Source organism: Antedon mediterranea, chromosome 9 (genome assembly GCF_964355755.1).
Source record: "Antedon mediterranea chromosome 9, ecAntMedi1.1, whole genome shotgun sequence".
Classification (NCBI taxonomy): Eukaryota; Metazoa; Echinodermata; class Crinoidea; order Comatulida; family Antedonidae; genus Antedon; species Antedon mediterranea.
The window spans coordinates 2326219-2352818 of NC_092678.1; the positions used below are offsets into that span (position 1 = coordinate 2326219).

The window sequence follows — 26600 nt, forward strand, 5'->3', positions numbered from 1 at the left end:
ATCCTTACCCTATGTATCATACCATGATATATAGTAGGTACTGAAGATAATGTCTATAGATTATGAAGAACATTTAATAAATAAATGTAGGCCTAAAGTTGATCGAAATTCGGTTATAGGATAAAAATCATTTTTTAAAAATGAATCCGCCTCTTGCAGAAAGTCAATTTTAATGATGTATTGTGGTTTGGAAATTACCATTAAAATGTTCAATCTAAATGTGTAGATTACCTAATCACTGGAAATGTCACACTTTACGATTTTATTTGGTTTTAAACACAAAATCTAAATTGAATGCCCATTTCATTTCATACGGTTGCCTTAACGCTCAACGCTTTTGGAAGAAGTCATTGTCGCTCATGCATTTAAATAGAAATTGTCAGTCATTAGGCCTATTACTCAACAGTTGCAGCTTACATCGTGTGCACTTGACTGAAAAGGTAAGTTTGAAACTATGCTAAAATGAATTTGTAAACTTAGTTAATGATAGTGACAAATGACTTTTGTAAGAAAGTAACATCTAAATTATTAAAAATTATCGTGGTATGATCTACAATTTAACATTTTATGCTTTATGATTGAAAATAATAGTACCTGCTACGGAATGGCCTATAAATCATATTGTCAACAAGTTAAACTAGGTAAAGTAATCCTCATGATATCGGGAGAGTATGAATCTGATAAATGAAACTACTAGGCCTACCGCTCTGGGGCGGGTAGGCCTATACTTGATAGAGGGGGGGGGGGGGGGAGTATACCGTTTTTAACGGATAATCAATTTAAATAGACTCCATTACACCACGGACTATAATATAGGTTCATTAGTACATGTACCAGTTCACTCTTCTCTGACGGTTCCAACCAGTAATGTTTCCATTCAGGGCGCCGACGTACGTCACATGTGCTATTTTTAAATTAACCAATTTTTGCAACAATGCAAATGGAAATTACATTTCTTATAAATAATATAAAAATAATTTGTTCATACATGTCATTGCACAATTAATATTCTCTTATACCTTTGATTGAACTACAGACCTATCTGAACTTTGAATCTTTAGCTTTATTTAGTTTTATGCTGAATTCTAAACTAAAGGACGAAAGGAAACTAAACCTATTTAGCATTTAGACATGCCTATACATTTTGCATCATATAAACATACCATGGCAATACAATATACGTTTTGGTTGATATGGGAGTGAATTCCTTAATTATGCTCAGCTCCAGCATGTCTAGAAGACAGTGATGCTGCACTATGTCTGAAAATGTTTACAAAATAATAAATGAATAATGACAATAATAATAATACTCATTGAACAAATTTGGTGACAATTAACAAACAGATTGCATTGCGGACACCCTGATAATGACATTTAATTAATTATCGTCTATGTTAATTTCAGCTATAAACCATCATGAGCGAGAGTTTGTACACAACAGAAAGCGAATATATATATGAAACTGTAGGTCCAGGTTTATCAAGCTTAACAGATGAAGATTCTCTAGAAGGTAGAGCAAACCTACAGCCAGAATCCACTTTCACTTCACTATCGTCGATAAATGAATATGAAAATTGGCATTGGGAACAACGTACAAAGGAAGGAGCTGAAGAGGAACCTAAAAAAGAACCAGTAGTATTTTCTCAGGGAGATGTAATGCAACCAACATTAAATCCTTTCCTTAGTAGTGTAGGAGTTCCGGTTTACGCTACCGACACTAATATTTTCCCAAGCTATAAAACACAAACAGCCGGAGATCTTAAAGAAGAAGCATGTTTCTTTGAAGTTGAAAAACGTGTTGATGAGGAAAAAGCAGCAGTGACAAAATTTAATAGAAACGTTTACGAAAACATGACTACCGGTAAAGTGTCCGCTTTATTTCTTCTATGTCATAAAGAACGTTCTGTGTGACGTTTGTGACTGAAAATTAGGCATTTAGATAAAAATGTCTACGAATGTGTATTTTTGCAAAACTCGGAGAATATTACATTTACTAAAATGATTTTTCTTATTTCAGTTACTGATGTTTTTGAAAGTAATATTTTTCAATGCATTTCCAAAACCAATTACATTTTTTTTACTAATAGGAGCTGCGGAAAATTTAAAGAGAAGTCTCGATGAAGATATGAAACAGATGAAGGGTTCTATTAAAAAGAAGATTGGTATGGCACTGGATGTTGATATTCCTGCAGGAAACAACTGGCAGGTCATCGCTGAAGAGTTGAATGTACCAAGAGAAGCTATACGTCTATGGGATAGTAAGAATGATGCTGTTCCTATGTTTAGTCCCACAGAACACATGTTTAAACATCTGACAGGTGCATCTGATAACATTCCGACAGTTCGAAACTTGCACAAAGTGTGCATAGAATACGAACGTTACGATGTCGTCAGAGTCATTAATGAATATTATGACCTCAATGATTAATATTCCAATAGTATTTTAAAATATCATTATGAAAACAGTTTACTTACAAAAATAAAAGATCAATTCTGCGTGATTTGTACTTTGGTTGGCATAATTTACTGAATTCATAATTCTATTTTTTTAGGTTTCTGTCGTAAGCAAAAATACAAAAAAAAAATAAATAAATAAAAGAAAAAGATTAGCATAAAAACATAAATTTCTCCGCACCGTGATGTAAATGTAGCCCGTTTTTCTTAGAAGATAACAATAATACAAGCCCCGGGAGCTTTATTCAAATCTTTTATTCAAATCATGAATAATTCATTAGAAGAATTATTATATAATGGGACATTATATAGGGCGCTAATAATTAAGGTAGTAGGCCTAAATTATTCATGATTTCTGCCTTAACCTCACAGGAAAAAATATAATGCAGTCCGGGAATACAAGGCTTTTATTACTGTATGGTTTGGGGTTTTTATGTTGCATATTTTGTTATTAATAACTTCAAGAAAGAAATGTATAATTTAACCTGATAGATTTCATGTATATATTTCTTAATACTTTGGTAGTGATATATTAAAATTAAAGTTGTATTATTTCCATAAACTTCACTATACAAATTACTCATTATTTACTTATGCTTGGTTTCTGACGTAAGGAAACGTAAAGCGTGGTTCCCACTAGCGACGCAACACAAGGACGTAACGCAACGCAAGTGAATTGACCAATCACAAGCGATGGTTTATTCGCTTGTGATTGCTAACTGTGTATAACATCTCTTGTCATTGGTTAAAACGCTTGCGTTGCGTTTACGTCCTTGCGTTACGTTCTAGTGGGAACCAAGCTTTAGTGATTAAACCAATCGTGGATTCTTTATTCGACTTGTTTAAGTAGTAAAAGAATGTTTAGAGATCATATCATGCACCTTATATTTTAAAAAAATATTTCATTAATAAACAGTTAAATAAACAAACAAAAAACTCTTCTTTATTTCAAATCAGTGAACAGCAAATCACTACCACTAACAGACTAAACGTTAAGAACATGATTAGGCCTATGGACCGTTTTGATTTTACGAATAGCTGTATAGATAAAGTGATGTATGTATCCATAATTAAGCAAAACTCAGATGACACTGCAGTTCATACACAGTAAATACAATATACTGACAATATCACTATTGTAGATTGATTTTTTTGTAAAAAGATTCAATTCCCGCCACCTCCATGTATGTCACTGCTAAAGGGTGATATTTACTAAATGTCACCTTGGTTTAGTAAATAGGTTTATCAACAGGAAATGATTTTAATAAAATCATTACAAGCTGTTGTAGTATAACTGCCTTTTTAAAAGAACAAGTTATATTCTACCTGACGAGGATGTGTTTTGTATAATATTCAACCAAGGTAAACAATAACAAATGATAACAATATTGAGCTTGCATCTTAAATTTGCTTTTATTCTAATTAAATAAAATCAACAAACGTGCTAATGTGCAAATTTTATATCAATTATCAAGTATCAAATCAGTTGTTGATTTAGAAATCAGGCAAGACAAAGCCATTACACAATCTTAACGAACACCTTAGTAGGAAGTTACTGCTGAATATAGGTTTTTGCATCCAGTAGGCCTACTATTACAACGTAGAAGAGGATGTTTTTTTCACGCGACCTTTTAACGTTACTTAATTGCATAAACGTCACATGGCCAAGTTGTTACAAAAAATTGTTTTTAATTTTTAAGGAACTGGTTTGACAATAGTTTTAAAATAAACAGTTTTAATTGATTTGCATTGATAACTGCTTTATACTTCTCATCTTGCAACTGGTCGCAGAGCAATTCTATTCCTCACCAAACACTTGAGCAGTGAATCTACTCGGCATGCCACATTTCGGATGAGGAACTGGTAACATTTTCATCTTGATGCTACCAGACTTCTTAATCTCCCAGGTGCAAGACCTCGCCAGGCAGATGGTCACAATCTTTAGGCAGATGGTAGCGAACGATTGACCCGCACATGTGCGGACTCCACCGCCAAATGGAAGGTAATGCGAGCGGTTCTTCTTGTGTTCGGCGCGTTCCTTACTGAACCGGTCAGGATCAAACTGACGTCCGTTTGAGAAGATTTCGGCGTTCATCTGCGTATCTTTGATGCTGTACAGTACGGTCCATCCTTTGGGGATTCGATAACCCTACAAAAAATATCATTAATAGACTTGACTAAAACGGCTGTCAACGAAATAACCATATTATATGCCACTGTGCTACATACAATCTCTTTAGATCTTTTGGTATAATATTTTAGGTATTACTTAATATTAGTGTTTACGCTATCTACATGTTATTGCATAACAGATAAGTTTGTCACTAGTGATGGTTCGGTCGGTATGTATAGGCTTATTTGGAGAGGCTGTTATTTGCGGTAGGTATCGGGTTGTTGATTATTTGGGGTGGTTTATTTGTTAGTTAGCTAACTAAAGCTTGCTTCCCATGACGTAACGCAATGACCTAAGCGCAACGTAATCGTCGACCAATGACAATCAGTGATAATCCATCGATTGTGGTTGGTCAAATCATGGATTAAAGAATATTCTTTAATCCATGGTCAAATTACTTGGGAACCAGGCTCAACGTATTATCACCCAGGGTAGGCATACAAGCGTTCCAGAAAATGTAAAATAACTTATCTGTTAAACTTAACGACAACTTTATCGACAATCTGTCTAACATTTTTTATCATTCTTATGCAATAACAGGTAATCAGTAAGTACAAAGTGTGAACATTGTCTATCTAGTTGTTGTATGATCGATACAATATGAAGTTTATTTCTTTCGATTAATCATATTAAAATCATTTAATAATAATCGTGTCTTTGTGTTGAGAAAAAATCAACCTACCCCAACGTTGAATGTCTTCAAAGCTTTGCGGAAACCTCCTGTGATTGGCGGCGCTCTTCTTAAAGTCTCTTTTACAACCTGGTCCACGTATGGCAGACCCTCGATACTATCAAGGTCTAGTTTAACCTTCCTGTCCAATAAATTGTAGGCTTGCAATTCTTGTCTGAGCTTCGATAAGACTCCGGGATTAGTTCCCAGGAACCGGATAAGCGAACAGGCCGCACTTGCTGGATTTTCGTGAGCTGCAAATAGGATTAATAAAACATGCTTTATTTATAAGTACAATTGTTTCATGCAACATTGCTCTCCTCTTTATTACCATAGGATTATTGTAACATAAGTGTCGACAAAAGTAGAAAAATAAAAAGATATGCATGAATAATATATATTGGCATTCTCTATTTATAAGTTATTAGCAGGCCCACGTTTGAATGCTGCCTGTGTCAGTATAATTTTGATTAACTTCTTAAATGAAATAAGCAGAAAGTTAGGCCTCGATTACCAATCGTCAGTGTCCCGTATTCATGCCGTCAGTTTTTTTTTTATATTATGTAAGTATTCTTACCAGCAAATATGAGTTCAAATGCTGCCATTTTCAATTCATATTCTGTGTACTTTTCTCCGTTCGGTTTTTTCTTTGCCATCATGAAGGACAATACGTCATATCGAGTTGGTATTTCAGATCTCATCTCTTCCATCTTCAGATGAATTCTTTCTGTGATTTTCTCAAGAATCACGTCACGAGCTTTTATGGCCTAAAAAATGATAATGAAGAGCAGCGTGTACATCAACAAAAGGAAGAAAAGACAAGCACGGGTGTAAGAAGGAAGAAAAAAGGGGTTATCATTAATATAGATCAACAACAAGACAGAAAACAACAAAAAGAGATGCAAGAAGGACGAAGAAGATAGAAAACAACGAAAGGTGATGCAGACAACTGGGACACAAAAAAGAGAAAAATAAATCAAATGATGTCGTTAAGAAAAACAAAGTATACATAAGGACAGAGATGTAAGACATATGATGAGGTGAAGAAAGGCAGGTCTACACAATATTGATGAAAATGTGATGGTGATGAAAAGAAAGATTCGGCCAAATAGAATATAAGGGAACACATAAATGCTATGTGGTATGAATTATTAAACAACAAGTAAACAAATAAGTACCTTCCACAATCCAGATCCTGGGAAAGGTATCGGATAACTTAAAGAATTGTCGACGACATTCTGGAAAACACCGGTCAAGTAGCCTGCTTCGTCGTCAGTGAAGTCAAACCCGAGTAGAATATTACCAGCTATTCTGAACATCATTTCTTTACATTCCGTGTACACAATGATATCTTTATTCTGGCTTGAACGGTCACACCAGCTATCCAGTTTTTCCTGGAAATATGACAAAAAATGTAAATCATGTGTTGAGATTTGCTGTATTTGCACATTTTATACTGCGTTTGCGTCTCGTGTGAAAAGCGTTTTCTTAAGAGAAACATTATTATGAATACACTGTGTATTATGATACCGGTTTTAATATCTTCTTCAAGTTCAGGCTGCAAAATGATGAATGCATTACAATGAGTCATTTTAAAAGCATCCTGCGAGAGGGTTCAGAAGCTATTCAATTGAACTTTGAACAATTGAACTAGGCCTCAGTGCCTCTTCAACTACGGATGTTCTTCATGAAAAAAACTGATAACATTCGTGGTACATTATACACTCGCCCTCACCGTATATATTTTGTATGATGCAACGCTGTATTGTCAGTGGCACCACGAGAGGCGTGCGCAAATAGTGATGAAACTGGTACGATTTACGTATGCGCGCGGGTAATTTCTAAAAGTCTTCTTGGTGTAACTGACGACGAATATGTTTAATTTACCTGGGTGAATGTCTCTATGTGTTCTACATAGTGAGCAAGCGAATCTTTCTTGAAGAATTCCAATGTTTGGTTTCTTCTCCATTTATGCTGTTCACCAGACGACATTGACAAAGCAAAGTCTCCCAGGATCGTGCGTAAAGTCTTCGGCCATTTGAACGTCACCAGATTGTGTTCCCCAAGAAGTATCGTCCGGATGTTTTCTGCACCAGACACAAAAATGGTAGGCTGGCCCATAATGTGAGTCTTAAAGATCTCACCATACCTATTTTTTCGGCTGACGAAAAATTTCGAAATCTGAATATAATAAAATATTAGAAATAATACAGCATTTTATTCCACAATTCATTCAATTTAAATCTTCTTTATGGGAAAGCATCATGATATAGCCTACAAGTTCGTTCATAGGCCTACACAACTTTACATCATGTGTTAATGACATTTGAGTTATACTGAAGGAAACATTCCATAGTTGACAGACAATAAAAATCACGTAAGCCTCACTGTAATCTTTTTGACCCGTGTTCTAATTTACCGGTAATGCCGATCAATGCACAACAAAGAGGGAAGCAAAGTTTACGTTTCCGCTCTATTAATATACATATTATGCCATGTAACAATGATCAGTATAGTCCTGTATTCAAATCTACAACGCATACCAAACATACAAACACTAACATACAAAAACTCATAATGTATTACGGAAGTTATATCTCATAAAGCAACCCTGGCACTAAAAACTCACATTCGTAATAAAACCGATGCTTTCGCCGATCAATGGTAAACCCATACTGCCATCGGGAAGGGGGAGTTTGCTTAACCCACCTCCCTCCTCGTCTACAGTGTCAGAATCCTTTACAGAGTAGTGTCCCCATAGTTTCACCGCAGCAACGAACAGAATGCAGAGTAGGATAAGCGGAATTGTGTACACCAAAGCCAACTCCACTAAGCCCGACATGACTACGTGCGACGAGATCTAGTCTGTATAGATGTTTTTTGTTAAAATCTATAAATACATGATCATAATAATATGCCGGTGATGTAATAATTGTCATCTGACGATAGAGGGGGCAAATTAATTTCAGATTTTATAAAGCTCTGTCTGCACTGTCATCAAACTTTATGTGACAAAAAATTGATGTACCCATATGGACACGATGGTGTCATATCACTACCATATTTGGGCATATCAATATCATATCTAGGCACATCACACTTTTTTTGTCAAACTACTTTGATAGTGTAGATAGAGCTTGAAGAAATATTCTATATAGGCCTGCGTTTTTAATCAGTGGCGAATCCAGAAAATTGGAAAATGGGAAAGAAAACTAACGTTTAGCATAGTAGAATATTTTGAAGCTCATCATGTTTCTGTTCTTCTTTTCACTGTGTTTCGCATTTTGTCTTTACCTTTTCCGACAACTTATATAATAATATTTGATCAAATGTATTCAACAATACTCTCCAGCTCAACACATCTTTCTCAGATCTCAGAAACAAAAACAAATTGTACTTTCTGATTAACGAGGACAACCACTGTTATAATAGTTTCAAACTTTGCTAATCAATTTTTCTCTTTACATCGGTCTATTTATTATTAATTTTTTTCTTCTTTTTTTTTTCTAAAAAAGGAAAAAAGAAAAAGAGAAAAGTTGAGTATATTTAATGGTGTTTTGGATTTTATTTGTTTTGATTGTATGAAATATAAATTTACAACATAAATTCTAAACCACCCGGTAATTAATTACTATGAAACGATAAAGATGAGGAAATCTGTGAGATGTTTATATGTTCTACAACTCATACTGATAAGGATGAGGATTGGTCACGGTCGCGCCTCTGATGGTAAAGTAACAAATAAACAATAACACAGAAAAAAAGAAAGTTTAAAAACAAATATTTATCTGGCTCTCTACAAAATCTGAAAAAATTTGATAATATACCGTATTCATGGAAAAAATACCCTCTCGAACGGAGCTCGAGTTAAACACTTCTTTAATACATTTTACAGATTCTATGATTAAGTAGACTTGCATTGAGGAGAAATTCCATGACGTTTCGAAACTCTCATAACTCTTTGCAACTGCTGCTGCACAAACTAATTCTCGTTGTTGTGTGAATAAGTGACGGTTTTAATTGAGAAAATGTAAGTATTGTAACAATGCTTATTTCATATTATTTTCACTTTTTAATAGACGATCGAAAGAATGCTAAGCTATGTATAGGCCTACGGTAGAATGTTGATACATTGTTTATAGGTAATGTTCGTATTCATTTATTTACCGATGATTTATACTGTTTTTATTAAATTTAATGATGTCACGATAAAGAAAATTGTTAGTTAGCAACTTTTAACTCTGAATGGACCACAAGTAGGAACCATTTCAATGGTACCGCAGATAATGCGACATTATTATGTGTATAAAACGGACGTAAAAATATGGCCTACAGATAATATGGATGGATACGTTGGCAATGAAATATAATAGGCTAGTCATCCATATTATCATATATATCTATAATCAACAGGCAGCCCACAGGCCTGTTATTCAGACGACTAACATTGCATAGGCATATGTCCCGTGTAGAGCTGTTCGTAAAGAATATTCAAAATAGGCCTAAATATCTAAAATGAATATTAAAAATGCTAGTTGTAACCATCATAATTACTATATAATAGACAAGCCCTGGGAATGTAACAGTGAGATTTGATAATTCACCTTTTCCGGGTATCGTTTCCGATAACCGTGACAGGATGCGCACTACATACTCAGGATAAACAAACCATGGCAATAATTTAATATTGTCGTATTTCAATAAAAGGCCATATTTAATAAGAGACTGGGCATTATGACTGCTGTTAAAGTAAAATAGGAACCCTAAATTACTTTCCGTAAAGGATAAAATGAAACTTTAAATTAAGAGTAAAAGGTCGTAAAATATATTTAACTAATGTTAAACTGGGGAGGTCAGCCTTAGAAATATTAGTATAGTTCTGCCATTTAGGAAAATGATAGACCTAAAATGTATGATTTTTGCGGCCAGTAGATTAGAATGTCAAGACGCCATTGTTAATTTGAGCATACCCAAATTGACATGCAAAGTCATACATACTGCTTTTACCTAATGCATTTCTTCTGAACAGAGCCAGGCTAAAGTGTCGAGTAATCAGTGCAGACATTTTCAGTGAATGATTTTCCTGTTAGATCGTACGGTGTAGAAACCACAACTACTATGACGGATCTTAATAAACTAAAGAGAGAACAGCGAAAATTGAAGGGCCGTTTGAACCTACGGATAAAGGGACTGAACCGAGCACTAAACAATTCAGCAGTGAACATCAGCACTGTCAATGAGTTGTTCGCCGATGTAAAAGACAGCTTATGAAAACGTCAAAGCAGACCATGAAGAAATATGTGATACTGTAGAGGGGAAGGAAGAGTTTGATGAACAACTACAGTGGATGGAAGGTTTTCAAAAGGATTTTATCGACATACGATTGAAAAAAGAAACTCTCGAAAAGCAGGTGATAAGTGTAAAAACTGATATAATAATAATCTATTATAATAATATATCTGACACAAAATTACCAAATCACAATCATGCACACATGGGAATGCTTTTTGCCTTTCTCCAAGTCTTACCGTGACTATGAAGGTATATTATTATATATATAATATAACTTAGTTTATCAGAGTTAACTCTGAGTGTAACACCATAATGGAAGGTTTCTTCAATTTTTTTTTAGATATCAAATAAACTACGCCCTCATTTGAAATGGTTTTATGTAATGCTGGCTGGCAAGTGGAGAATGACTTATTTTATTATGATTCATTTCTTTTCTCGACAACAAATTCTGTAGATCTTTTTAACAAAGACGTAATGTAATGTAATTACTAATTTTAAAGTTGTCTTGTTGATGCTATTCTAAATGTTACACCTGTCGACCTACGTATCTTTATAAATCGAAATTTCTGTTAACTAAAATATCTTTGTATTTTCACGAAGACGAATCTTTTTTTTTCAACTTGGGTTTTGTTTTATTTATTATATTATATTTGTAATAAGTTATATCGGCTTCAGCTTTTGAAAAACTTACAAAGAAATTCGCCTAAGCCGATATAATAAAGTATTTAACACATTGTAAAACGTTTGCTGTTTTCAAAATGTATACGGTATAGGATTACAGTTTTGGTTTTTATGTTGAATTTTGCAGGCTAAAAAGAACAGTAAATTTTAGTCAAAGTTTGCTTATTGGTTATTGCTTATTAATTATTGGTTTGTTGATTATTGGTTTATTGGTTATTGAGTATTGGTTTGTTGATTTTTGGTTTATTGATTTTTGATTATTGGTTTATTGATTATTGATTTTATGTTCAATTTTGCAGACTGATGAAAGAAATGTTAACAGGTTTTCATGGATGACGAATATAGTAATAAGAGCAGTCATCCTTGGAAATAACGGGTAAGAAACTTTCATAAAACTGATGCTTCCATAAATTCTCAAAGTTGCCATATATAAAAGAAATAATTAAGAAAAATGTATTGGTTTAGGTAAAATAGTGTAAGCCCGGAACTCATCTTCTTCCAGTTTTGTAGTTTCTTTCTTTGTCTAGTTACTTTTAGATGATTCAGATTAATATACCGTCTGTACATTATACCTTAACCAAATTGGTGAATATTGTCACTGATGTTTGTAATTTAAACATTTTTTTTCTTAGTGTTGGCAAAACCGCATTGATGAATCAGTATGTGAACAAAAACTTCAGTAATCAATACAAGGCAAGCATTAACACAGACTGTCTTACAAAAGAGGTGATGGTGGGTAACAGGCTAGTTACCATACAGGTATATATTCAACATTTCTTCTGAGATGAATTTAATTGCGATTTCATTATGATTCTTTCATTTTTTCTACAATATTTTTAGTCGCGTGGACGCGACTCTATAGTTCGGTCGGTCGGTCGGTCTGTCTGTCGGTCTGTCTGTCGGTCTGTCTGTCGGTCCGGTATCACTATGCGTTTTATCGCTTTCTGACCTTATCTTGATGATATCAGTTTAATCTAGGTAAGTCAATTTTTCACAGTATATTTCTTATGGCCAGGAATCGATGTGGTTATGTTTTCACGGTGCGCAATAAAAAATTACGCGGTCTACGCACGATTTAAAGAAATCACGTTTGTAATCATATCTTCACAACCATGAATCACAATTAAATAAAATTTGGTAATCATAAATTTCAGGGCATAAATCATCATATTTCAATACAATTACGTGCGTAGCGCATGTAACGCATGCATACGCGCGCTTAAAATTTTCAAAATTTATTTTCGATGAAATAAGAGTACGTTTCAGGCAATTTTAAGCGTTTACAAAATTGCCATGAGTGCGCAGATTTTTGCGCGCGCACTGCGCGTTAAATGTTATTGCGCACTCTTTTTGCCCGATTTCTGTTTTCTTGACTTACTTTTCAACTCGAAATTACGTTATACGAGCACGTCAAAAGTGACAGGCTACGCACGTGTAAATTAAAAAAATATAAATGTTTTTAAACGTGTTCAGAAATTTCGGTCAGTTGGTAGGTTGGTCGGTCGGTCGGTAAACACTAATGAGCACGTGACTGCAGCCATCTATATGGCCTTGTTTGTATATAAATGATATCGACAGCCTCATAACAAAAGTGTCTAAGACATAATTTTTGTTTTTGTTTTTCTGCCTAACTCACTGCTTATATCAATGTACTATATTTGTGTTTCTGCCCAAGTCAGCTGTGTGACTTAGGCAATTAAGGAGAGCTGACTTATGATCTGCCTAACTCACTGCTTATCAATATACTATATTTTTTGTGTTTCTGCCTAAGTCAGCTGTCTGACTTAGGCAATTAAGGAGAGCTGACTTATGATCTGCCTAACTCACTGCTTATATCATTATACTGCCCTCTGTACATTATCGGAGTGCTTTTATATACATTTGCACATGCTCAGATCGTTTTTTGTGTTTCTGCCTAAGTCAGCTGTGTGACTTAGGCAAGACTCATGATTTTTTAAATAAAATAAGAAATACATTTTTATAGTATATTTTTTAACCCATTTGTTACAAATTCTTTCTCTTTTATTGCTACTTTCCTTTTCTAAATTCATCAGTGTTAATTTTAATCTGAAGAGCTGATGCTATTAAATTTTGTTACTTAAAGGTAGCATTTTTTGTATATAGATGATATCGACAGCCTCATAACAAAAGTGTCTAAGACATAATTTTTGTTTTGTTTTTCTGCCTAACTCACTGCTTATATGAATATACTATATTTTTTGTGTTTCTGCCCAAGTCAGCTGTGTGACTTGGGCAATTAAGAAGAGCTGACTTATGATCTGCCTACTCACTGCTTATATCAATATACTATATTTTTTGTGTTTCTGCCTAAGTCAGCTGTGTGACTTAGGCAATTAAGGAGAGCTGACTTATGATCTGCCTAACTCACTGCTTATATCATTATACTGCCCTCTGTACATTATCTGAGTGCTTTTATATACATTTGCACATGCTCAGATCGTTTTTTGTGTTTCTGCCTAAGTCAGCTGTGTGACTTAGGCAAGACTCATGATTTTTTAAATAAAATAAGAAATACATTTTTATAGTATATTTTTTAACCCATTTGTTACAAATTCTTTCTCTTTTATTGCTACTTTCCTTTTCTAAAATCATCAGTGTTAATTTTAATCTGAAGAGCTAATGCTATTAAATTTTGTTACTTAAAGGTAGCATTTTTTGTATATAGATGATATCGACAGCCTCATAACAAAAGTGTCTATAAGTCATAATTTTTTTTTTCTGCCTAACTCACTGCTTATATCAATATACTATATTTTTTGTGTTTCTGCCCAAGTCAGCTGTGTGACTTAGGCAATTAAGGAGAGCTGACTTTATGATCTGCCTAACTCACTGCTTATATCAATATACTATATTTTTTGTGTTTCTGCCTAAGTCAGCTGTGTGACTTAGGCAATTAAGGATAGCTGACTTATGATCTGCCTAACTCACTGCTTATATCATTATACTGCCCTCTGTACATTATCGGAGTGCTTTTATATACATTTGCACATGCTCAGATCGTTTTTTGTGTTTCTGCCTAAGTCAGCTGTGTGACTTTGGCAAGACTCATGATTTTTTAAATAAAATAAGAAATACATTTTTATAGTATATTTTTTAACCCATTTGTTGCAAATTCTTTCTCTTTTATTGCTACTTTCCTTTTCTAAATTCATCAGTGTTAATTTTAATCTGAAGAGCTGATGCTATTAAATTTTGTTACTTAAAGCTAGCATTTTTGTATATAAATGATATCGACAGCCTCATAACAAAAGTGTCTAAGTCATAATTTTTGTTTTGTTTTTCTGCCTAACTCACTGCTTATATCAATATACTATATTTTTTGTGTTTCTGCCTTAGTCAGCTGTGTGACTTAGGCAATTAAGGAGAGCTGACTTATGATCTGCCTAACTCACTGCTTATATCATTATACTGCCCTCTGTACATTATCTGAGTGCTTTTATATACATTTGCACATGCTCAGATCGTTTTTTGTGTTTGCAATTAAGGAGAGGAGACTCATGATTTTTTTAATAAAATAAGAAATACATTTTTATAGTATATTTTTAGTCGCGTGGACCCGACTCTATAGTTCACTATGTCGGTCGGTCGGTCTGTCGGTCTGTCTGTCGGTCCGGTATCACTATGCGTTTTATCGCTTTTCTGTACTTTTTTAACTGTTTTGATGTACAGAAAAGTTTTAAAGTACATTACTTTTTGAAAGTTCATTTTTTTCTGAGAGCACGCGACTTATGGCTGTTGGCCTTGTTTTTCTGTACACTAGATATGGGACACAGCAGGTCAAGAAAGATTTCAGAGTCTAGGGTGAAATACTACCGTGGCGCAGACTGTTGTATTTTAGTGTTTGATGTCAATTCTGAAGAGTCCTTTAAATCACTTCAAAGATGGCACGACCAGTTCCTCGTAAAAGCAAACCCACACTATCCTGACAATTTTCCTTTTGTCGTGCTGGGAAACAAAACCGATTTGAGAAAGAGAATGGTATGTATTGACTATTGGAATTATTTAATTATTTTCCATTGGTCTTTATAGTATTCAATTATTGGTTGTGTAATTTTATTGATATTATGTGTTTTACAGGTATCTGAACAATTGGCAAAACAATGGTGTGACAGAAGCAACATTCCTTATTTTGAAACGAGCGCCAAAGATAACATTCATGTCGACAAAGCTTTCCAAACAATTACAAAGAATGCCTTCGAAAAACTACCTGAACAAGACATGCCTAAAGATGTTTCCGATAAAATTAAGATAGAACCCATGATTCTTGTTCCAGACCGCCCTCCAAAAAAGAAACGATGTGGTTGTCAAGGAGGCCATAGAAACAACATGAAAGTGAATTAAACTAAAACCTTGCCATTAGTTGTAAAATGTAATCAAACAATTTAACATCCAATGAAAACAATATAATATTTACAGTTATGATAATTGATACACTAGTTGCAATGTCTCAGTAGGCCTAGTTATAGTAGGCCTACTATAATAAACTGTACTATAGTATTGTTATAGTAGGCCTATACTTTTCCATTACTACTAATTTTTTTTCCTAATGGGTTTTTGTAATGTACGTTATTCATACTTTGTTTCGGTTATAATATCTTTCTTTTTTATATTGTAAATGTGTAACGAACATTTAAGAAAATGTTCCCCAGCGATATTTTAACGTCACAATTGTACTGAAACATATTAGACCAAATATTTCTTTCCAGGGTGTCAATTCTACGGTGGCTGATTTCCGCCAAAGAATTTTTTTTTTATAATAATACGGCGTTATAACGCCCTAATTAGGGCGTTATAACGCCGTATTAATACGGCGTTATAACGCCCAAATACGGCGTTATAACGCCCTAATTTAGGGCGTTATAACGCCGTATTATTATAAAAAAAAATTTTCTTTGGCGGAAATCAGCCACCGTACAATTCTTTAAACTCTTTTAAAGATGATTTTTTGTTGTGAAATTCTGTATTACAGCTAATGTCACATGGTCATTGGACTCGGCCAGAGATCAAAATTTCGTAATTCAAGTGACTATAAATATCAATTACTAATAAAAAGATGATAACAGATGACTAATATAACATTATGATAGTATAAGCATAAGCATAGCTAATTAAATTGATTAAATATCAACACCAAATTAAAACAATAAATGTATTTAAAATTGTTATAAATAGATTATGATCAATATCACTGATCTATGATATCAACTGTACTGATCTGCTGACGTATTGCATTATGGGGAAATTCTATGACGTTTCGAAACTCGTGACCTCCCTGCAAAAAACTGTACTGCTGCTCTCTGCGAGTATTTCTTGTTGTGTGAGTGAATGACGATTAATAATTATTGTATAAATTCTGGATAATTGGGGTTTTAATTGAGAATTTAGGTATTGTATACAATACTTTATATTTCATGTTCTTTTTCACTTTTATAAGTAGATGAAAGCCTGTTTTTATTTAAAGAAATAAGTTTATTTGACAGAGAAAGCTAGGCCTACAACAAGCTGTATGAATAGTGAAATCACACGGGAGTTGGCCGTTGTGCACGGGGCAATATTTTTACTAGGTTGGGAAGTGTTGGGAAATGCATAATGTCAGTGTGACTTTCCGATATAGGCCTAGGCACAAAGTAATAAAGCTGAGCATAGTAGTATTTTAATTCAAATTGTTAGATTAATGTTCTGGTGTTCATTAATGTATTTATATAGACAGTTGATATGATGATTTAATGGATTCTTATTCTTAAAATTGTAAATGTAGCCTAATTTAGGCCTACTAACTGTAGGCTAATAAATAAAATAAAGCAATGACTGACAAGTCAAGATATACTGTGTGTTTTAGCCGAGATGTACATACTAATAATTTGTATTCAGTATTGTTGGTGTGATGTGGAAAATATGTGCACTTATGTCAACTTTCATCACACGCACTTCCTTAAATTTACTGACTTATATGATATGTAAATACCACCAGATTGGACTGTCAATATATTCGGTGATTCTTTGTATGGCCGGCTCCTAACTTGATGTCTGTATTATTAGTATCATATTTAACTATGTCTTGTCACCTTGATTTATCATGATGAGCGGACTTTATCGTAGTACCATGGGATACAAAACTGCTGATATCCTCTCACAGAGTTTATAGAATTATTCTAAAGTCATCTGTTCAGTTAAAATTGACAGTCTCTGCAGCAGTCACCCTTCCACACTCTCTCACTCCTTCCATTATGACATGCTTTTAATTTTCTCGCCACCTATTGATGGAATAACCCTCCCTGACACAGCATTTTAGATGCATTCATGACATGCATCCGTGAACCGTGAAATTTCCTTCTCCTACTTAAACACTGAAAACAGCATTTTATGTGGAAAATAATCTACTATACAAGTATTATATGGCAGTGTAAATTGGTAAGGATTGAATTTTAAAAGTCACATGGCTAATACATAGGATGAAATGAAAGAGGAACTATAGATGGTAATAGTGTTACAAAACAACTTGATGTTTAGCCAATACATTACACTATTTAATTAATCCAGTTAAACACCTTATTTAGTCTGCTTTCATTTTCTAGAAAGGCAAGGGATTTGGACTATGCAGTATGCCATAAATTTTATTTCACAAACCACCAATTAGGCGTGGTCACCTATCTTCATGCCACCAATTTAGGCGTGGTCACTGCCAATATTTTGGGCCTTCAAAAAATTATCTTTTGAAGCGTTTACTCAACTGCATTTTAATTAATTATCATTGAGTTTTTGTTTTTCTAAAAAAAATAAGGTCCAAGTTATATGTAATTGAAAGGATGCATTTATATATTGCATGAACTAGAGCGCCATTGAGACTTCTACTTCTATTGTATATTATTATCTGTGAACAAAGATGTTTTTTAAACAGTCGTTTTTGCTTCACTGATTTTATTGTATTGTTGCATGCAGTGAATATAAAATGGAATCAAGCCACAGGTTACCTTTTATAATTCATTTATCATAACAAACATAGATGTGGCATGTTCAGCTAGTCCCATTATCAGCTCAAACTTCTCACAAAAGATATATTTGCACCTGTTAATATACTGTAGAAAGAGCAAGGAGCTACATAGTTAAGTGATTGTACCATATTTACTCCCCCTGTATATAGCCCACCCCATAGTACAGTATATAAATTGCCCATCCCATGATATATATCCCACGTGACCTTGATAAATAAGAAAGATCAGAAATGTTCAGTTGTTCCTACTTATACTGTTCTGTACAATGGTGATATCACATTGATTAAATGTTCCATTCTGACTGGAACATACCATTCTAATTATAGCCACTTTAAAATGTAATAAGACCAAGCTTGTTCAAATATTTACAGTATGTAAATACACTTGTAATCTTAAGTTTATAAAGTAAGCTGTCAAAGTAAACACTATGAAATCAAGGTATATACTTATTAGTACTAATATTAAATACATAAAAAAATATATTGAATAAATTACTGTTTTATTGTAGAAAAATATGAATTGATAGTTTTATTGACTGTTGGTTTTATGTTGAATTTTGCAGGCTGAAAGAAAATTAAAATGTCTTCACGGAAGAAGGTTCTATTGAAAGTCATCATCCTTGGGGATAGCGGGTAAGAAACATTTTTTTTGCTCAATATTTCACACACACACACACCCATAAAGATCAATTTGATGGAAGGGACGTTATTAAAGAAGGGATGTTGTACAACGAAGTAGGAATCTCCCTATAAGTACACTAAACCTAAGGAGTCATTTATATTATCTCATATACAGTAAGTACCCTAACCTAAGGAGTTATTTACAATTATCTTATATAAGTTCACTAAACTAAGGAGTCATTTATTCAAGTAAGTGCCCGTCACATCAATTCACAAAGCAGGAACTTGTGTAATTAAAAACATTTTTCCTTCTTTAGTGTTGGCAAAACATCCTTGATGAACCAGTATGTGAACAAAAAGTTCAGCAATCAATACAAGGCGACGATTGGAGCAGATTTCCTCACAAAAGAAGTGATGGTGGATGACAGACTAGTCACCATGCAGGTATGTTATCAAAATTATTTTCTGAGGTGAAAAATTCATCTACATATAATATAATAATCATAATGGAAAATACCTGATTGTTTCCTCAGAACAAAAACACCTTCACTCCTAAAGACTTGTGTTAAACAAAGGCAATCTAACATCAGGACACTGAGCTTGCCTTGATTTTATGTCATTGACAATGCTTATAGAACAACAAATTAAAATGTTGTATCAGATCTAGTGATATGTTTTTTATTTTTCTATTCACTAGATATGGGACACAGCAGGTCAAGAACGATTTCAGAGTCTAGGAGTCGCATTCTACCGTGGCGCAGACTGTTGCGTTTTAGTATTTGATGTAACTTCACCCAATTCCTTTAAATCACTCGACAGTTGGCGCGACGAGTTCCTCATTCAAGCAAGCCCACGAGATCCTGAAAATTTTCCATTTGTCGTGCTAGGAAACAAAATCGATTTGGAAAACAGAATGGTAAGTATTGACATGATTTTAATTTTGTAATGCTCAACATCGAGCGACTGAGCAGTTAGGACAGTGCACTGCAAACCACAGCAATTATAAAATTACATACTATATATTTCCTCGCCCATAGTTCAGGTAGTAGAACAAGTCTTCCCAGACTAGAACGGATTAAGTTTTTAGAAGTCTCATTCGTTTTTGTCAAACAAATAAACAAAATAAAACTTAAAAATGAAAGATTATGACTTGTAGTTAAAATGTTGAATGCATCTTTTGTAAAGTGTAGGTAGGTTAGCCTGTGATCTTGCCTATTTTAGCTCCTTGCATCTATCCCTACATTGCGTTAACCACACAAGTGGCCCTCGACAAGTGACAGTAATCCATCGTTGTGATTGGTCAAATTACATGCTGACGTACTTTAGTTGTGTCCTAGTGGGAACCAAGCTTTTTACTGTTGACTCTTTTTATTTCCACTTGGTAGTGTAATTTTGATTGATATTTTTTTCAGGTATCTACAAAAAGGGCACAAAATTGGTGTGACAGCAAAAACAGCATTCCTTATTTTGAAACCAGCGCCAAGGATAACATTCACGTCGACCAAGCTTTCCAAACGATTGCAAAGAACGCTCTCGCCCAAGAACCGGAACAAGACATGTATAACGAATTTCCAACTTCGGTAAAAATAGACCCCAACTACACTCCGAAACAGGACGGCTGTGGTTGTTAAGACATGTTTGTTGTATCTCGTTTGATCTACTGAAATTGTAATCAAAATCACGTACTCCCCGATATCACACGGACATGACACAATTAAATTGTTTGTATAAATTGTATTATTTGTATTCCTTGAATTCAAGAGGGCTTTTTTAAAACAGAGAAATTGAGTATTTTTAATTTCTATTTCTCTGTCCATGCATGATAAAGCTCATTTTATTTAAAGCCTATGACTTGATATAGGTCCTAGCATTTGTTGTCTTTTAGGCCCTACCATGCCTTACCGTAGGCCTAACCTGCCTTGTCAGGTGGCTCTACTATGGCTTAGCCTAGGCCTAACCTCTCCTGTCAGAGGCCCTACCATACACCCTATCATGGCAAGGATTAGGCCCTATGATAACCTGGCATTGGTTCTACTGTAGCATGCCTTGGCTTAGGCCTAACATGCCTTGTCAGATGCCTAGGCCTACAATACACCCTATCATGGCAAGGAATAGGCCCTATAATAACCTGGCATTGGTTCTACTGTAGCATGCCTTGGCTTAGGCCTAACATGCCTTGTCAGATGCCTAGGCCTACCATACACCCTATCATGGCAAGGAATAGGCCCTATAATAACCTGGCATTGGTTCTACTGTAGCATGCCTTGGCTTAGGCCTAACATGCCTTGTCAGATGCCTAGGCCTACAATACACCCTATCATGGCAAGGAATAGGCCCTATAATAACCTGGCATTGGTTCTACTGTAGCATGCCTTGGCTTAGGCCTAACATGCCTTGTCAGATGCCTAGGCCTACAATACACCCTATCATGGCAAGGAATAGGCCCTATGATAACCTGGCATTGGTTCTACTGTAGCATGCCTTGGCTTAGGCCTAACATGCCTTGTCAGATGCCTAGGCCTACAATACACCCTATCATGGCAAGGAATAGGCCCTATAATAACCTGGCATTGGTTCTACTGTAGCATGCCTTGGCTTAGGCCTAACATGCCTTGTCAGATGCCTAGGCCTACCATACACCCTATCATGGCAAGGAATAGGCCCTATAATAACCTGGCATTGGTTCTACTGTAGCATGCCTTGGCTTAGGCCTAACATGCCTTGTCAGATGCCTAGGCCTACAATACACCCTATCATGGCAAGGAATAGGCCCTATAATAACCTGGCATTGGTTCTACTGTAGCATGCCTTGGCTTAGGCCTAACATGCCTTGTCAGATGCCTAGGCCTACAATACACCCTATCATGGCAAGGAATAGGCCCTATGATAACCTGGCATTGGTTCTACTGTAGCATGCCTTGGCTTAGGCCTAACATGCCTTGTCAGATGCCTAGGCCTACAATACACCCTATCATGGCAAGGAATAGGCCCTATGATAACCTGGCATTGGTTCTACTGAAGCATGCCTTGGCTTAGGCCCTTTTTAGGCGAGTCCCTTACATGCCATGGTATAAGCTGTAACATGCCACCATTTCCCTAACAACTCTTGGCCTATGCCCTATCAATATTCAGTGTACTTATTGTATAGTAGGAGCTATACATTGGTTCTATAACAAACTACAATTTCTAATAGCTCATAACAAGAAATAGAACATTACTGAAACCAGACTTAAATGAAATATTTTGATAAATTTCCCTTTCTATGTCAGTTTTAATATTACAAAGTGTCTTTTTTATTATGTTTAAAGATGATTTTTAGAGCAATAGGTTTATATACATACGTCGTACATACAAAATTCTGAATATAAATATTAATTGTGCTCGAAAAGTATATTATTTAGCATCTATAATTATTATTGTTGGTTTGGTTTATAAAATTAATACTGTAGTTACATAGAATAGCTAATCGTGTATAATGCCGTTGTTGTATAACTACGCTATTTAAATTCACTGCATATCATAACCTAAGCAAAATCATAAGGTGATTCAATCCAGAGTATCTGTTATAGTGAAATAATTTATCAAGAATGCAAAGGAATATATTATTGTGTGATGACAAACATTTGCACATGCCCATAAACCAATCAGTGTTGTGATAACTTCAGTGACAAAAACTACCTTTCAATATCTGTTTTTACATCATGGGTATTGAATAAAATCATAGCGTTTTTCTTTGTCTTTCCAAACCAGTGAGTTTTTTGTTTGTTTCCACTTTACGCATCTGGTGTCGGTGTGAAAGGGGGTTAACATGATTCAGTGTGAAAGGGGTTAACATGATTCAGTGTGAAAGGAGGTTAACAGGCATGTCATTTCTGTAATTAATGTATAATTATTGCATGTACTCTTCTTATAAATATGTGTAGCGTATTTTCCTTATCTTAGAATTTATAAGCAGAATAATTAAAAATAAGCTGGTGATAAGAGAGTGTACAGTACATTCGTATAGTGTGTCAGGTGACATGTGTCAGGTGACATATACACAATTTACAGAGAGGTCTACATATTACTGCAGTAATTTGTTACTGCAGAATGTTATTTAAATATACAAATATATAGTTGTTACATTAGATTATTATTCATTTCAATCAGTAAAGAGTTATCAAATCACAGAACAGTACCCTAAAGCTCTATCTACACTATCAAATTTTATGTGACAAAAAATGTGCCCATATATGGACATGATGATGTCATATTGTTTTAGCACATCTCATTTTTTGTCAAACTAATTTGATAGTGTAGAGTTTGGTAAAGAAAAATAATGCATTTATGTGTAAAATGTATATTAATATTATTAGTATGTCCTTCCGGAATTATTCCCTTTATCACCTGTATGATAAATCATGTCGCCATAGCAATGACAATCAAACAACATTAGAAATATTTTATATGATAAAACCAACAACTTAAACTTAAAAGACGAGAAGCATTAAATATTGTAATATTTTGTTGTTTGTGTAATTAAATCTAAACGTACTATATAATATTCTTTGTAGATTGCACTTAATTGATTGAGTATATTGTGGCGGAGAATTCCGTTGAATACTTAGTAACAATAACTTTATTTAAAATCTGTCGCCAAAACAAATCATGCAGCATTGATACAATTGCAGATTATTCAATTCAAAATTTACAAAGGTTGTGTAAAAAATAAGTTTCAATTTTAAGAATAATCGGCTACAAATAGGCCTACTATAGTAATAACTGTATATACATTCTAATAATGACAATTTCTCAGAGTACAACAAAAAAACAGTTGTTTTATCATCGTTTTGATTGATTACAGAGTGTGTTTTCACCTATACACAGCACTGATAATTCAATGGTGCATACAAAATCATCAACTACATATGCTCACAAAACAACCTGTGTTGTGATAGATGCTGCGATAAATACAAATTATGAAATTCGGGCTGTAAATATGTGCAGAAAAATATTACATGTTGCTACTTTGTAGAATTTAGTGTCGACTTAAAATGCCCCTCTTAACATAGTAGCGGTGTCATTTCATGACCTCTGACCTTATTCAATGCAGTTATTTTGCTACAACTAAACCTAGTCTTCAAGTTCTATGTTTTATGATGGTGAACTTGTTTTTATAATATTTTGGGAATAATTGAAAAAAATTATAGAATTATTAAAATGCGTCAATCATAAGTGAAATCTGTGTCTTGTATTTTTTTTTTTTTGGTATCCTGCCAACTAACTTCCTGAGGAGGTGATATGATAGATTTACCAAATTACCAAAGTATTTTTTGGAAAATAAAGGTGTATGTGTGTATATTTATTATACTGTCTTATGGGAAATTACACTATTTCTATTTATAGTATCTGTCAGTAGTACGGGAACTATTGAACAACCGTCACTGCGATTACCAATAGAGGGGGTAGTTCTGTTTTTTAGGGCTATCATAATCATTTAGAAATTATTATTGAACTAAATCGTATTAAATTAATTTGTTTTAAAGCAAACAATGTTTACATGAAGAGGTAGTAGTATGATAAATAGATTTATAAAGTATTTCATGAATATTATAGGTGTATATGATAGGAAAATCAATTATTACTGTTATTTATCAGTACGGGAACTATTGAACGTCACTGGGAATACCAATAGAGGGGGTAGTTGTGTTTTTTAGGGCCATCATAATCATTTAGAAATTATTATTGAACTAAATCGTATTAAATTAATTAATAGATTTAGAAAAGTATTTCATGAATATTATAGGTGTATATGATAGGAAAATCAATTATTACTGTTATTTATATCAGTACGGGAACTACTATTGAACGTCACTGGGAATACCAATAGAGGGGGTAGTTGTGTTTTTTAGGGCCATCATAATCATTTAGAAATTATTATTGAACTAAATCGTATTAAATTACGTTTAATTCCAATAGAGGGGGTATGTTTTTTGTGCAGAAGCATTTTTAGAAATAATTATTCTTATACCGTATTAAACTAATTTTTCTTAAAAGCAAGACGTGATGCTTTCATGACGAGGTGGTATAGTACTAGTTTTACAAAAATATTTTATGAATATTAAAGTTGTAGATGATGGACAAATTCATTATTTTTGTTATTTAGTGAATACGGGAACTAGCCGGCACTGCGATTACAAAGAGAGGGGGTAGTTGTGTTTTTGTGAACTTTGACCAGATGAATGAGGTTGGTGGTTTGTTGTTTCTTTGTCCAATTTTTCAACAAAATTTCATATTTATGTTAATTTTGTTATTAATGAGAAAAAGAAAAATATTTCAAAAAAGTAAATTTGTTATAAAAATCGTGTCATTTTAAGTATTTCTTATTATAATGTGAAGTTTAGGGTAAAAATATTTTGTAGCATCGTCTGATTGAAAAGTAGCAGCAGGTCAGGTTTGTTTACGGTAAAATCGCGTTTAAACTACCTGTTGTGCCTTTACTTCTTGACCTGTAAGTGACCTAGGCCTAGCTCTCCCTTACTTAGACATTACACCGTTTATAAACATAGCGTTTCTTTTGTGTAATGTTTAGTCCAAATCAAAGCCTATATATTTCATATTGTATTATAAATTAATCCTGAGTTTTAAAAATTATATTTAAAAATCATTAATATAAATAAAATGTTTCTAGGCCTAGCTAGCCTACTTACTACTACTAGTCTTAGTACTGGTAGGTGAGCCAGCCCAGTTAATAGACTCGAGGCATGGATGGTTAATGGGAGTAAAACTAGGAAGCCGACCTAGGCCTAGTAAAATAAAGGTCAACTAATTCCCGGCTTCTGATGATAGGGCATTGATTTGATTTAAAAAATGCTGAAATAAAAAACAAATTAAACTGCTACTGTGCTTTCAGGTTGTTTTTTAAAGAGGAATGTGAATTTTAGATTGAGAAGCACATTGAAGAAAGAAAACTGTAAGCATGTCAAAAAGACGTAGGTCGACAACCTCAGAAGATACATCAGAAGTACCAAATGTAATAATACCAGTTGCCATGAAAAAGCGCAAGAGGTCGATCCAGACTATGGAAGTGGTAATATTTATCTGAAATTTATTTTTTGAGTAGTACTTTTTGTTAATTTTAATAAAATGTGTTATATAACCAAAGAGTGTTTTTATATAGATTGGCTAGAGTGCGTACTCCTAATAGTTTTTGTGATTCAAGTTAATTTTCATTTGGTAATCAACTGTGTTATTTATAGATTGTTTTGTATTCATAGGTTGACATATGCCATGAGTTATATGAAACAATTCGAAATGAGAAAGACGAAAATGGCCGATTAGTTTGTGAGGCTTTCCACAGAGCTCCTAAAAGAAGGTATTTATATAATTATTTATTGAACTATAACTTTTAGTTATTATTTATAAATCTATAGATATATAAAAATAATTTATTTAATATAATTTTTAATTACAATCATTCTTTCAACAAATTATTGTTCATATATTTTCTTTTTTTATTTTTTTTTAATATGGCAAATGTAGCATTATAGTTATTCGCTACAGTGTTTAGAAATGTGTTAAAATTATTTACCTGATAAACCAACATTTTAAGGAAAAAAATCAACAGGAAACCCGTTTCCATGATTTCTAGTTAAATTTAACTGTTTATTTGGTCGTTTTTCATCTTGAATTAAATTTTAAAAATGTTTTTTTTCTTG

General features: G+C 33.8%; 4 protein-coding genes and 1 pseudogene across 5 annotated transcripts in view; 4 read left to right on the forward strand and 1 right to left on the reverse strand.

Annotated features, from left to right (window-relative positions):
• The first annotated feature begins 321 nt into the window (after nt 1-321).
• On the forward strand, nt 322-2428 carry LOC140059342 (uncharacterized). Its single transcript, XM_072105227.1, has 3 exons — nt 322-440; nt 1405-1861; nt 2088-2428. Exons 2-3 carry the CDS (start codon nt 1417-1419, stop codon nt 2426-2428), a joined length of 786 nt encoding a protein of 261 aa, XP_071961328.1. The 5' UTR covers nt 322-440; nt 1405-1416.
• Nucleotides 2219-26600, forward strand: part of LOC140059061 (protein polybromo-1-like) — a 54462-nt gene continuing 30080 nt past the window's right edge. For both annotated transcript variants that reach the window (XM_072104878.1, XM_072104879.1), the window contains exons 1-3: nt 2219-2228; nt 25794-25972; nt 26160-26257. In XM_072104878.1, the coding sequence (XP_071960979.1) occupies nt 25862-25972; nt 26160-26257 (209 nt within the window). In that variant the 5' untranslated portion in view covers nt 2219-2228; nt 25794-25861. The remainder of the gene's footprint in view (nt 2229-25793; nt 25973-26159; nt 26258-26600) is intronic.
• Nucleotides 3103-8155, reverse strand: LOC140059065 (cytochrome P450 26A1-like). Its single transcript, XM_072104891.1, has 6 exons — nt 7927-8155; nt 7185-7478; nt 6476-6691; nt 5875-6064; nt 5310-5551; nt 3103-4603 (listed from the first exon to the last, which is right to left on the reverse strand). Exons 1-6 carry the CDS (start codon nt 8137-8139, stop codon nt 4253-4255), a joined length of 1506 nt encoding a protein of 501 aa, XP_071960992.1. The 5' UTR covers nt 8140-8155; the 3' UTR covers nt 3103-4252.
• Nucleotides 11603-15676, forward strand: LOC140059068 (ras-related protein Rab-7a-like; annotated as a pseudogene).
• LOC140058101 (ras-related protein rab7-like) lies at nt 16569-24123 on the forward strand. Its single transcript, XM_072103657.1, has 5 exons — nt 16569-16676; nt 18846-18915; nt 19221-19347; nt 19601-19819; nt 20316-24123. The coding sequence occupies exons 2-5, from the start codon at nt 18863-18865 to the stop codon at nt 20532-20534; spliced, it is 618 nt and encodes a 205-aa protein (XP_071959758.1). The 5' UTR covers nt 16569-16676; nt 18846-18862; the 3' UTR covers nt 20535-24123.